The sequence below is a fragment of the Alosa alosa genome, chromosome 1, assembly GCF_017589495.1.
Source record: "Alosa alosa isolate M-15738 ecotype Scorff River chromosome 1, AALO_Geno_1.1, whole genome shotgun sequence".
Classification (NCBI taxonomy): Eukaryota; Metazoa; Chordata; class Actinopteri; order Clupeiformes; family Clupeidae; genus Alosa; species Alosa alosa.
This window is the reverse complement of record NC_063189.1, coordinates 41,117,868-41,130,766: the sequence shown is the minus strand read 5'-3', so window position 1 is coordinate 41,130,766 and position 12,899 is coordinate 41,117,868. Positions and strand designations below refer to the sequence as shown.

Here is a 12,899-nt window from a genome sequence, read left to right as displayed (position 1 = left end):
GCCTACAAATAATGTCACACATGACATTTTGAGCCGATGTGATGCCTCCCAGCAAGGTTTTAAAGCCAATGATAAAACAAAATAGCCAGCACACATCATTATGACCTCTGCATGTCAGTAAATGCTGATAGTAAATGATGAGTGAGTATGAGTGATGATGAGTAAACCCTGATCAGTAAATGAAATAATAATATTAATACATTTTATTTAAAAACGCCTTTCAGGACACCCAAGGTCGCATCACAGATAAAACAAATAGAAGAAAAGAAATATATCAAAAGAGAAAATGTGTGTGTGTATATATATATATATATATATATAGCCATATCATAGTCCATAGGCTAGTCTGAAGAGCTAGGTTTTCAGTTCCTTTTTAAACTGGGCAGTGGATTCACACACTGATGTCGTTTGGAAGTGAGTTCCATAGCTTTGGGCCTGTGTGGGAGAGCGCTGATGATGCAACTAATCAAAAAAAGGTGAGTTAAGCTGTCAAAAAAAAGTTCTCAAAATGCATCCAGTTTCTTGTGTGGTGTTACAGTGTCTCAGTGTTAACGTGGATAGTTGGTGCGTACATGGAGTCTCTGGGAATGATGAGAAAAACATTTTTCCCATCCCGTTTTAATGTGAACTTTCACATACTAGTTTATTTCACCAGGAAACTACATGTTCTTTCAAAAGTTCATCATGCCATACATTTAAGCAAATACAGTGGTTTATTTATTACAAGGTTGTAATCATAAAATGGGGACAATACCAAGACATAAAATGTTACAGTATAAACCACTGTTCACTTGTTATATTACAAAAAATGGTATGTTAAATGGTTAAACTGACAGTGCAGGTGAGATGATCTGAAGAATCCTGACCCTGACTAGAGAATCTCCGGGAAAACGTCATACGTAAGGGATAACGGCCGCCAAGGTGTCCTGTTATACGGAATTAATGGACGAGGGTGAGTGGCAAAAAACTCCGTATAACTGGACACACCTCGAAGGCCGTTATCCCATCACCCGGTTGCCACTGTAAAGCAAAGGAAACACGCGGTTTCGTATATAAAGAAGCTCAAGTTCAGCTTGTTGTACAACTTCCGATAGCATGGACAGTTAGCTTGTTTACAGTTGATTCCATTGTTGCGAAGCCTGCAACCGTAGTCCTACTATATGTTATAGTTACCATTTATAAGCATTGATATGGAACGGCGTCCTGTTATTCGGAATTAAAGGCCACCCCGCCAGCCAATCAGAAAAGAGTATTTCTTCTCTCCGGGTGATAAATGATGTTATATGATCATGTAAACAATATCCAAACCAAAACAACTGCAGCCTAGACTAAGCTATGACACTTTTTACCTAGATAAGTTTGTTTTTGCATCTTAGTGCCACCCATCATGCTACTCTGAATGCGTTAGTTTATGATCACATAAAACCATGATAAGGTTTTTGAATAGTTGCTACTTCGGCCACAATATCTGGATTTATTTTTTCTAAACACAGATTGGTTATGTTCATGATTAGTTATTGTAATGTGCTCAATCCTCAACGGCATAATACTTGGAGGGTTGACTCCATGATACAGTCTTGATTTTTTATTAATGTGCGTATGTTTTAATCTTTGTTGTATACATTTTTTCCTAGGCCTACATGTCGACTGCAAAGCAGGCACATGAAAGCTCGCAGTCGGAAGCTCTGTTCTAGAATCTTTGGTCGAAAGAACGACGTATTCCGAGAATCGCGTCCTTAGCAACCAAGACTTCCCTTGCAAGTTGCTGTCAGAGAAAGCATCTTTACAGCCTCAGCGGAAAGTCATTCATTTAGTCAAACGTGCACCTGGTAGGAAATGTGTCGTTATTAAAATAGGTGTGTCTGACGCTGCAAAGAACGACAGCGATTAGTCAGAAAAAAAGACAACGTTAGTGAACGGAAATGTTTAATGTGGTCACTCAACCTGACTCGACACTTCCGTTGTTACCGAGAAACATGGCGGATAAGCGGCGTTCGGGAGTGATGTCTGACTCAAAACCAACAACCAAAGCAGAGACGGACCAAGAATTCTTATCTCAGGCAGGCGTAGGAGTTTTACTTCGAGGTGCGTTGCTTAAACTCGTAGAGGCTAGATCTGAAGATCCTATTGGTTTCCTGGCCGAACACTTCAGCAATTTAGCCGAAACGGACAACAGTCCGGTCGGAGGCAGTGATGGGGAGCATCACTGTAATGTACTGGAGCAGCAGCAGCTTAGCCGAGCCTTGTGGCACATCGGTTTAGCGCATCATTCGCAAAGGTAAGACAGATTCTGCAAGACGGCTCAGAATGGCTAGAATAGCTCATGTGATTTAGGCTACTCCCTGAAATGTTCAGATTGTAGTACCGATCAGGTGGCCCAGTTAGACCTACCTAAACAAATGTCTGTTCAAAACGTTTGATCCTATACCTAGGCCTGCTGTTCATGAAAACTTCCCCGTAAGGTTACAATTGGTTTTCTCCGCCATCCTTCCTTGCATGTAGAATGAAGGATTTGGAAATGGTAAATTAAGCATGTCTAACTGCTTATAATTGAGATAAATCAGTTAAGTGTCTGTAGGCTAATTGTATTTGTCAATAGCTGAAGCAGTAGGGTCTATGTTGAATGTAAGTTGCTGTTTTGGCCTCATGCTTGTGGACTCTGCAGTTGTGTTTTTATGCCCTTCCATCACCAGATCAGCATTCAATAGCAACACACGTGTAGCCTATGACCTCCTCATGCAGAATGGGCCTCGTCGCCGTGGTGGTGCTGGTGGTGTCAAAGGTCGCGTGTACACGGAGCTGCTCCGTGGCTTATGCAGCGAGGGCGGCCTGTCCGTCACCGCCTCTGCCCCGCTCCTGCAGCGCATTCATTGCCACGACCACGAGGCGGTGCCCTTTGAGCTCTTCCGGCAGGGCGTGCTGACCTGCGCCGTGTTCGCCGACTACATCCGCAAGTCCCAGTGCCTGTACGCGGCCGTCAGCAGCTGTCCCGAGCGGGCCGCTGACAGGGTGTTGTGTCAGGCCGTGCTGGGGACCCTCCAGGAGGCCCTGGAAACCACCTCGGCCTGGGCTGACGTGGCCCGCTACCTGGAGGCCAGCATGAAAATCTCACCGGGCAAGCTGGCTCAGGCCATGGCAGAGGCCCAGGGGCCCGACAGAGGTGGGACAGGCTCCACCATGGACGCGCAGGAGTTTGAGGACACCGCTGCCAAGCTCTTCCTGGTCAGAGTGCGCATTGTGTCTTAGAGAGAGGACATTGTCACTTCTCTGAGAGACAACAAGACTTGCAGCAAGACTTGTAGTGGAAAAAGTCATGGTAAGATGTAGCGCTGCACAGTGTAAACGACTGCAGGGCATGATATCAAAGATAAGGCTCATCTGTTCTGTGCAATCAATATGCATTTACCTCACATGGCCATGTTTTGTAAACACTTACTGGAATGTGAGTTAATGAGATATTTAGGTCAAAACAATTTAAAGATTGATCAAAAAGCTTGAGCAAAATGATTTAGACTAGGCCTAGATAACAACTTTAGTATCTCACAGATTATATGTTCCTGATTACACTGACCCTGAATGTGACCTTGCACTGTTTCACGTCAGTTTGATACAACTGGAACTTGATACTGTGAGAAGGGTGCTTGTTGAACGCAGAACACCCAAGCCAGGAGGTTAAGTAGAGCAGAGGTTAAGAGTTCCAGTTGAGGAGAGCAGACTATGGTGGGTCTTAGCATGCAATATTTGAAGTTTTTCCAAACCCATGTCAACTTAGCTCCAAGAGCCTTATTCTTGTGCTTGTTTGAGATAAGACTCCGTCGGCCATGACGCAGCTGACACAAATATACACGGATATGATGATATTTATGCCCATTATCGGGCCTTGGTTTCAGTAAATGTGTATTGTGACTATATTTACTTCATATGTTTCAGAAAGCGACATCATCAAAATATTCTTTCTACTTAGATGTAAAAAGGTATATGTCACCTGATATTCGTCAATAAATTAATTATTTCTTATGTGTAACAAGAATCACGATGTCTCTCTGGAAAAGCTTATTGTCTACAGAAGATCAATTTGCTCTTTGTTTCTAAAATTTGCTCTCTAAACCATTAGTTGAGTGCAGAGTAAAACCTTGAGACATCCAGCAGAGGTCAGCCTGTAGCGGAGTTATGGTCATATTCTCAAAAGAGGAAGAGTGCTTGCAGTTCCTGCCACCCATGTTTCTTCGTGTTTGATCGCAATAATTTAGTTGAAACGGCACTGGTAGCTTTCTGGACAATGTAAAGGTTTCACCTTTAACCCATATGAAAGCTCAATATGACAAGTGTTGGCAAGCGAGAGAGAGAGAGAGAGAGAGAGAGAGAGAATACACATTCTGTACATTTTATTTTGGGTTTATATGACCTGTTGTCATAATAGATGGTATCACTGGCTGTTAACAAAAATGACATGCCTATTTTGTCATTTTTGCATTTTCCTGGATGATACCATTTAACACCATACAATACAATTACCCAGACATACAGATATGAGCTGCAGCTGAGTATGCAATGTAATATGCCATCCTTGAGATCATTTTCAAACCGGTTCCTCTCGACTATGCAAACTCGCTCAGTATTCAAACCAACTCATACATAGTACAGGTCAGTTTGGCTCTGTGAGGCCTAATGGGTTACTGTTAACAATAGAAGTGTCTCTTTGTGAATCTTGACACCAGGAAATAAAGGGAAAGTGTTGTGGACACAGGCCTACCATTAAGGCTGCTCATGTGACTTATTGCTAGTCAAATCAGCTGCCAGGCAGCACTGTTATATCAAGGCTATTTCTGTCTCTCTTCCTGGGGCCACTTCAACAAGCTGCAGGCTCCACCACTGGAGCCTTTAAGAGACACATCCTCTACGCTCGTTTTGTCAGTTCAGCATTATTTTCATTGTTGCATGCTGCTCAAGCTGATGTGACAGCTGCTTCAACTCAGAACAGAAGCAGTTCAGTTCTCGTGTTCATGACAAGTTTGTGAGGTTATTGTGTGTATTTTTTTTTGTTAATTCTATTCTGACCCCTGCTGTCTTGTGTGTTTATTGTTATGCTGTTGCGGTCTCTCTTGACCATGGTTAAGCTATAATTGATGACATTTGTGCATTCTAAGGAAGAGCATGTTTTGTCACTCGGAAGTAGGGTTCTGTGGAGCTGAAGAAACATACTGGCCCCTTGTTTACCACTGACTGCAGTCTTGCTGCAGAGGCCAGACAGTGTCCTCATTATCAATCTTAATGAGGCCCAGTGTGTAAATAATTTAGATGGGTGTTCATTACATTTCTTGTTTGGAGGGACAAGTTGACCTGACTTTCACAATTGAGTTAGGTGGTAGTGGCAAGTCAGATTCCCTCGAGAACCAAATGTACGGGTGGAATCAGCCCTGTGCCCATCTTCAAGACTTCATTTCCCCCAAACCCAAGCTTTTCACTTAAACATGTTCATCTCATAAGTTCTTGGTAATGTCGCGCTTAGATTTCCATTATATGCCATACTGAAGTGAGAGCAAAACCTTGCTGGTTTCAGTTGGATACTTACACTTTTAGTTTACTTTGATTTAAAAATGTAGGCCTATCTATTCACGTTTATAAACAGCCATGAAGTGGGTTAATTATCAGATATGTCTGTAGAACATTCACATGCAATAGACACAGCATGTTCTGGTAAGGTCAACATGGTTTCAATGTCCAAGTGCTAACCACACACTAACAAGGGGGCTACACCAGCTACAATTTTAGAAGACTAGTCTATTTTTTTCCCCGAAATTATGCATTGCTATCACGTCTGGTGTAGGTAGTTCCATTGATCATAGTAGAAGCTAATTGTTGCAGCAGACCCAATGTGAATAGAACGTTTAAGTTGTGCGCTCGGTGTAGCCCCCCCTCTAAGGAGCGACACTCTTTCAAATACACAGCCACCACCACCAAAGCATTAACCACATGAATTCCAATACAAAAGTTTTTGCCTGAAATTGCACTGTGCCTATTTACAAGGGCATTGTTCCCACCTCTTTTGGGGTCTACCATCAAATGTTTGACCTCTATAGAAAGTGGAGAACCTGTAGTTTTCATAGGAAACAGTCACAATAACTGTGTGATGTTCTGATACAGAGTTACAGAGGCTAGAATATAGTTTTTTTCTTTCTGCCGGATTACAAGCATCTCTGAACTGACCACATTTCAGGCCTCTAGGTCACTTGATACCACTTAGAAACACAACTGAGCCCTACAGTAGCACCAGGGGGGTATTCGAAGTATGTGATTTAGTGACAAACCTGAGTAAGTTAACTCAGAGTAAGGGGTAAACCTCCTAATAGAAGAGCTGCATGGCTTCATTCTCCTTACAAAACAATCCCATAGGGCTCTTGTTGTAGGAGGTTTACCACTTACTCGGAGTTAACTTACCCAGGTTAGTCACTAAACCACGTACTTGGAATACCTCCCTGGTCTTGTGAAGCTGTGTGCAAAAGTAGATCAATATAGAATGAAAATATGAGTGCTTTAGACCATTATTTGCCAAGGTATGCTCATGCGTTTTGTAAAATGCCTAAGGAAACTCCCCATAGGACTTCTGGTTATCCAAAATGCATACTGACAATCAAATGCTTACTGCACACGAACCCCTTTGTGTAGAAGCATAATCCTGGTCTCAAATGAAAGGTAGGAGAGGCCACTGATCCAGCTGAACACTATGGACATCTTGTTTACATTCCCTTGGACAGATTTTTTCCCTCTGTGCAAAGATTTTTTTAATCTGTGGTTTTCCTATGACCTCCAGGGGAGGAGATGATGTGCTCTGAAGGACAGCTCAAGATTAAGGGATTCAGAGTGTGAATGTGCAAGGGCCTACAGCAAGATATATTTATAGAATATGACACTTGGTTCACACATGGCCGGTTTGCCTATTTGACACATCGCTCAGGACTTCTGACACCTTATTATGAAGAGTATGAGCTATGTTTTTTCTCTTACTTTTCATTTGACAACACAATATGACCAAAATATACACACAACATAAATTAAGGAAACATTTATTATAAAAAAATAGATGATTGTTATGAGTTATTACAGCCCAACTCAAATGTGTGCTGTAAAAAAGTGAAACGATGTTGAGACTTTATCTTGAAATGTCACCTACCTAACCCACATATCATCAGAAATCCAAGTACTCAAATGAAACTCATGTCTTTTGAAGTTGGATTAAGGTAATTTGCAACAAATAAAATCTTCACTTTGAAATGAGATAACTTATTGAATTATTATGTCTGTTGACAACATATTGCTGTTTTAAAGTGAGATTATATAACATGGTCTTTGTCCTGTATACAACAATTTGCTCGCAGTTCAAAATTCCTGTCTTCAATACAGAGCATTTCAGTGTCACGTAAAAATACAGTAACTGTTCTGAGAAATGTTTGTGCCTCCAGAGAGCTTGGAGAACAGCATTAAAATGCACGGTACTATTTTACTGACCATCTTTGAAGTGATTTTCTTTTTTAATACAAATTACTAATTTAGGTACTGATGTGATCAAAGTCCTACCTACCATAAAACACAGACACAGTACAAACATAGACAAAGTAAGGAACTGTGCAAAATGATTGTGTGAATGATTAGATGCCTAACTACTTTGCTTATCTACCTAACAAAAGATTTTGCATAAAAGAAAGCACAACAAAGGCAGCTGCACCCCTTAAAAAAAGGCACACACGAAATTCAGTGAACATGAAATCTGACAAATAAGTGTAACCCTGATAGTCAGAATAATGTCTGTACCCCTACAGCCACTTAAGACAGTGAAATAACTGGCTCGGAGATAGCTGATACCTACACTGTGAAAGACATGGCATCAAAACCAGACAGCCCTATATCCCGTGCCATTTTAATCACGGGGAACACCAAAAATAAAAAAAAAAAACTGACTGACCCAATTGTGCAAACACAATGACCACATCTGGAAGTTTGTTTCAGAAATCTACGTATTTCTGCGATATCATAAGAAGCTACCCCCCATGAAAGCTGTCTGAGACACCTCTGACCCCAGAAGAGATGGGTGTTATTAGCTCAATACAGAAAGGTAATGGCTACCAATAATGGCATCACTACAGAAAGCGCAGGGCTACCAATAACGGTGCTGGGTGGCTATAATAGGTTCATGATTTGAGGTTGAACAGAATTGTCTCTGTGTATGTGAGGGGTTTATGGAGACTGGGAATGGGTCAGACGGTGTTTATGTGGAAGTAGCAGGCAGAGGAGGAAGGCCACTGTTCACCTGGAAGCGGGTCTCGTCAGATATCCCATACTGCTCCAAAGGATCCTGGTGGATGAGAGAGAGGGGGGGGTTAATCATGTCTCTACTAAAAGGCACCTTCCTACATTATTATCAGAAGAAAAATAATCATACCTTGTAATAATCGTAACTCTCTTACCTTGCCTGTGAGTCGATGGATCTCAGTGCGGTAGAAAATCAAGTTCTTTCGCATGAACTCATAGCTGTGATAGTAATTTGCATGTTAAAATAGTATGTATTGTGTACATAAAAAAAAAAAAAAATCTTTCTGAATATGACTCATCAAACTACTGAGAGAACACCACACCTGGCTTTGATGATGGAGTCTATCCAATCAAGGCACTGTTCCTGGGAGTCGCACTCAAACAGATATTTTCTCTCAGCCTCGTCCAGAAAAGCTGTAATGTTTGCAAAGCTATGCATTAAACATAAGCTACTTAGGAATAAGCTAGACATATCAAGTATGTTTTAGGATGACTGACCTACGGAAAAGGCTAGATCGTCCTCTCTCTCTACCCGACACTGCTCCAACAAAAGAGCTCCGACAGGCTATCAAGAGAAGCCACATGCCGGTGAAGGTAACGTTAATCATTCAGGATAGGCTACAGTTATGCACAGTCTGCAACGAAAGTTATTTATCCATTCATTTCAGTTGACAGTGATCTCACCTCCTCCTCGTCGGTGCGAAAGTAAAACAGGAAATTCACAATCAGTTTCACCAGTCTCTTCTTAACAACTGCCGGACAAAGGATGGTCAAGTTTTCAGAAATGGACAGACGTTAGATACACACCGTATGTTTGACATTATATCTGGTCGCATGTTTAGATGTATTTTAAGTTCTCACCGTCTCCTTTCTTTGGTCCCCTCATTCCTAGCTCCGCTGCCCGCTCGGAGGGTTGACGGCTCAGAGAGACAAGCTCCTTCTCGTTGAAACGCATTGCGACAGACAGTGGTTAAGTTAACTTAATCGTTCTCTAACTATATAAAGGCATCCATTTCTTTATGAGATGTTTAAGTAAACGTAGCCCGAGTATCCCGGAATGAACATATTTGATATTCACATGGAAAAATGAAACTAGCTGTCCTGTCCAGCAGCAGCAGGGCCAATCGATTTCCTAGTTACTACGATGCCCTTGTTAGCTACTTAGCAAGTCTTCGCTCAAATTATCCTATTTTATTTTTAAGGAAATGTAATTTACCGAACCAGCTAAAGAACACTCATCTCCGAGTTGAATACAATGTCCATGGCAGTTAGTGTTCAATAAAAGAGAGCCAACGTTAACTATCTGCTACCTTCCTTCCTTGAGACGCGCTGCACTCAAACCCAACAGACCGCCGTGACACAATCACCTACCCAACCCAAGCCTGAACCCAAATCTTGAATTCACCATGCCTGAACTCGTGGGGGCGTACTCTACTCAACTAAGTAACAAGTTACCATAGACAGTAAAACGAATGGAATCAACTTAGGACTGAAAAGTGAAAACGATGACAAACCATTCAGAGCGATTTATACCTTTGCAGAAAATGCCTTTAGAACATAACTTCATGACATGCATGGTCCTGACCGTAAGTCCTGACTAATAGAAGAAAAAGAAAATAGTTTTTTTTTTTAAATCAAAGAAACCGGAACAGGAAGTACATCTTTTCATACGCATGCGCAAGCTAACATTTACAGCGGTAAACGTGAGTGAAACGGTGAGTGGACTTGGTTAATTTTCCAACCGAATTAAAACAATTTATGCTACTTCCATGTATTTGTCGATACTATATTTACTTATGTTTAAGTGCAGATCCATTCAGAATGTTTTTGAAAGTCACTTATAATCACGGTTTGCAGATAAAGCCATTTGGCAGGCTAACGTTAGCTGGCCAGCTAGTTGCCATTCATCTCTGATATCCACAATGTAACGTTACCCTAACTAGCTGAACTATTACACATAGTTATGTTTCCAATGTTGCACCACTCAAGCCGTTGTCATTTAAATACACGTGAGCTCTTATTTCACGTTTGTGTTATAAATGCAAAGTTAAGCGAAAAAGTTAACGTTACTGAGAACTAGCCAGGTAACGTGGCTAAGCTTAACAACTTGCATCGCTATCGCATTGGATCGGTACATCTAATGGGGAAACCTTCGTCCCAAATACATAAGACGATTCTATGTTGCTTAACCAGATTGATGTGCATGCCTTTCAATTTTGCATTCTCACTAGAGGTTCTGCTATTGACAGGATTGTGTTGGCCAGACCTCTACATTGAGGAGTGATTTGTCTGGTTGAGTGTTCGTTACACTGCTTCCAAGATGGATTTCCAGCACAGAGCAGGCGGTAAGACGGGCAGCGGTGGAGTGGCCTCCGCGTCGGAGAGCAACCGGGACCGTAGAGAGCGTTTACGACAGTTAGCGTTGGAGACGATCGATATCAACAAGGATCCCTATTTCATGAAAAATCATTTGGGGTCTTACGAATGTAAACTCTGTCTCACTCTACACAACAATGAGGTAAAAAGCACAGTCAGTATTCTATCAGTGTTTATCCATATTTGCTTGCAAGGTGTTGTTGACATATATTCCACTTTAGGGCAGCTACCTCGCGCACACACAAGGCAAGAAGCATCAGACCAATTTGTAAGTGTATAACTGTTCATTTGACTTTATATATACATGCTTGTATTCGGCTTTAACTATATCCTGAAGGGTTTGTCATAAATGTTCTTTGGTTCTCCTCAGGGCTCGGAGAGCGGCAAAAGAAGCGAAGGAAGCCCCAGCACAGCCTGCACCCGAAAAAGTCAAGGTTGAGGTGAAGAAATTTGTCAAAATTGGTCGACCAGGATACAAAGGTACATGTTCATTCAATTATCACACTTTAAGTTACTCGTCTTGGTCCAGTGAAAGGTTTTGTAACATCAGTGTGTTCTTTAACAGTTACCAAGCAGAGGGACTCAGAAAGTGGGCAGCAGAGTCTCCTATTCCAGGTAATTCGCTGCACGTGTGGACATTTGACTCGACAGCCATTTCCTTTTGCTCTTGTAACAGTGGAATTGGTCACGTTAATAAATTGTAATTAACGCACATAATGTTATTGGCTATTCCTTACTACAGACAACGTTGATGTTTTCTTTCTCCCCCAAGACTAGTATTGCATCTTTAATTGGTTTTCTCTGTCCAATGTCAGATTGATTACCCAGAGATTGCGGAGGGCATTGGACCCCGGCACCGCTTCATGTCAGCCTACGAGCAGCGCATTGAACCCCCAGACCGTCGCTGGCAGTACCTGCTGCTGGCTGCAGAGCCCTACGAGACCATTGCTTTCAAGGTGGGTCTGTCCCGGATGCTGTTATGAAGTGCATTTACCATTAGCGATGCTGAGCAACCACTGTGGGAACTAAAAATCCTCCCTTCTACTTAATGACAGTAGCTTTTTAGCAACACATTTTTGACATTTTGAAATACATCCCTGTACGAAAGTGTGTATGGAGGTGTTTTGGTGGTGGTGCCGGTTTTAATCAGTAATTATGTTCCGGCAGGTTCCTAGCAGAGAGATTGACAAAGCAGAGAGTAAGTTTTGGACTCACTGGAATAAAGAAACAAAACAGGTATGCAGAATCGTCATACTTTTATCTGTTGGCTTGGCACGTCTCACACATTATGCCATGATCCTTTTATTTCTTCTGTTTTTTACTCAACAATTTTCCATGTTGTTCTTTTGGCTCTAGTTCTTCCTGCAGTTCCACTTCAAGATGGAGAAGCTCACACCCATGCCCAGTGGCCCCGTACCTCCCATGGGTGTGAAGCGGCCACCCCCTCTCATGAGTAACATGGGACCTCGCCCACCCCACGACCCTATGCCCCCACCTCCCCCGGGTGGCATGCACATGCCGCCTTTACCCCCAGGAGCCCCAGGACACCCCCAGATGCATCAGATGCCCGGCCCACCCATGCCCCCAATGATGAGACCACCCCTGCCCACGGACAGGCCAGGAGGAATGCCCCCTCCCCCACCCAGCTCCTAAGGACACTCAGAAGGATCGGGCCTTTCAGTTTGCCCATGCATTTGATATTACGTTTCCAGATTTCAGCGCTGTGGACAACTGTTCTTGTTGAAATGATGTCGCAACAGAAGCAACATAGACATATTGCCGTTGTATATTTTTGTTTTTAATGTAAGGGCCTTGCCAAGGCTGGCAGACTTTGTGTAAACTTTTTTTTAATTATTAAACAGTGAAAAGAAGTATTGTTTGGCGTGTCAAATGCTGTTTTGATATAGAAATCTGTCTAGTTGTCTGAACATTTCAAGCTACAGTCCATCACGCTCAGAGTCTAATCTCTAATGTTATAGATGTTATGTTATGCTGAAGTGTGTTGTAAACATTGCTTACACATCGTTTCATGTAGTGAAAGTAGGTCAAAATCGAAATTGGCGAAAACACATCCAACTAATCAAAATTGCCCTTTTAGTTAAGATGCAAATTATCCTAAGATTAGTTATATTTTAAAATGCAGACTTTGTTGTATTATTTCATAAGACATTTTGCAGAGCAGATACACATAAACATCCAGATTATTAAACAAATTT

At 42.0% G+C, this 12,899-nt stretch overlaps 3 protein-coding genes across 3 annotated transcripts; 2 read left to right on the top strand and 1 right to left on the bottom strand.

The window, feature by feature from the left end:
• Positions 1-1,708: 1,708 nt before the first annotated feature.
• tpgs1 (tubulin polyglutamylase complex subunit 1) lies at positions 1,709-4,030 on the top strand. Its single transcript, XM_048267296.1, has 2 exons — positions 1,709-2,278; positions 2,694-4,030. Exons 1-2 carry the CDS (start codon positions 1,923-1,925, stop codon positions 3,244-3,246), a joined length of 909 nt encoding a protein of 302 aa, XP_048123253.1. The 5' UTR covers positions 1,709-1,922; the 3' UTR covers positions 3,247-4,030.
• A 3,018-nt stretch (positions 4,031-7,048) lies between these two features.
• On the bottom strand, positions 7,049-9,821 carry plekhj1 (pleckstrin homology domain containing, family J member 1). The gene is made up of 6 exons (XM_048262440.1): positions 9,169-9,821; positions 8,992-9,059; positions 8,806-8,872; positions 8,631-8,721; positions 8,463-8,526; positions 7,049-8,350 (listed from the first exon to the last, which is right to left on the bottom strand). Exons 1-6 carry the CDS (start codon positions 9,260-9,262, stop codon positions 8,264-8,266), a joined length of 471 nt encoding a protein of 156 aa, XP_048118397.1. The 5' UTR covers positions 9,263-9,821; the 3' UTR covers positions 7,049-8,263.
• A 98-nt stretch (positions 9,822-9,919) lies between these two features.
• Positions 9,920-12,554, top strand: sf3a2 (splicing factor 3a, subunit 2). The gene is made up of 8 exons (XM_048262433.1): positions 9,920-10,022; positions 10,557-10,825; positions 10,905-10,951; positions 11,054-11,163; positions 11,249-11,298; positions 11,499-11,639; positions 11,851-11,919; positions 12,040-12,554. Exons 2-8 carry the CDS (start codon positions 10,628-10,630, stop codon positions 12,334-12,336), a joined length of 912 nt encoding a protein of 303 aa, XP_048118390.1. The 5' UTR covers positions 9,920-10,022; positions 10,557-10,627; the 3' UTR covers positions 12,337-12,554.
• The last annotated feature ends 345 nt before the right edge of the window (positions 12,555-12,899 follow it).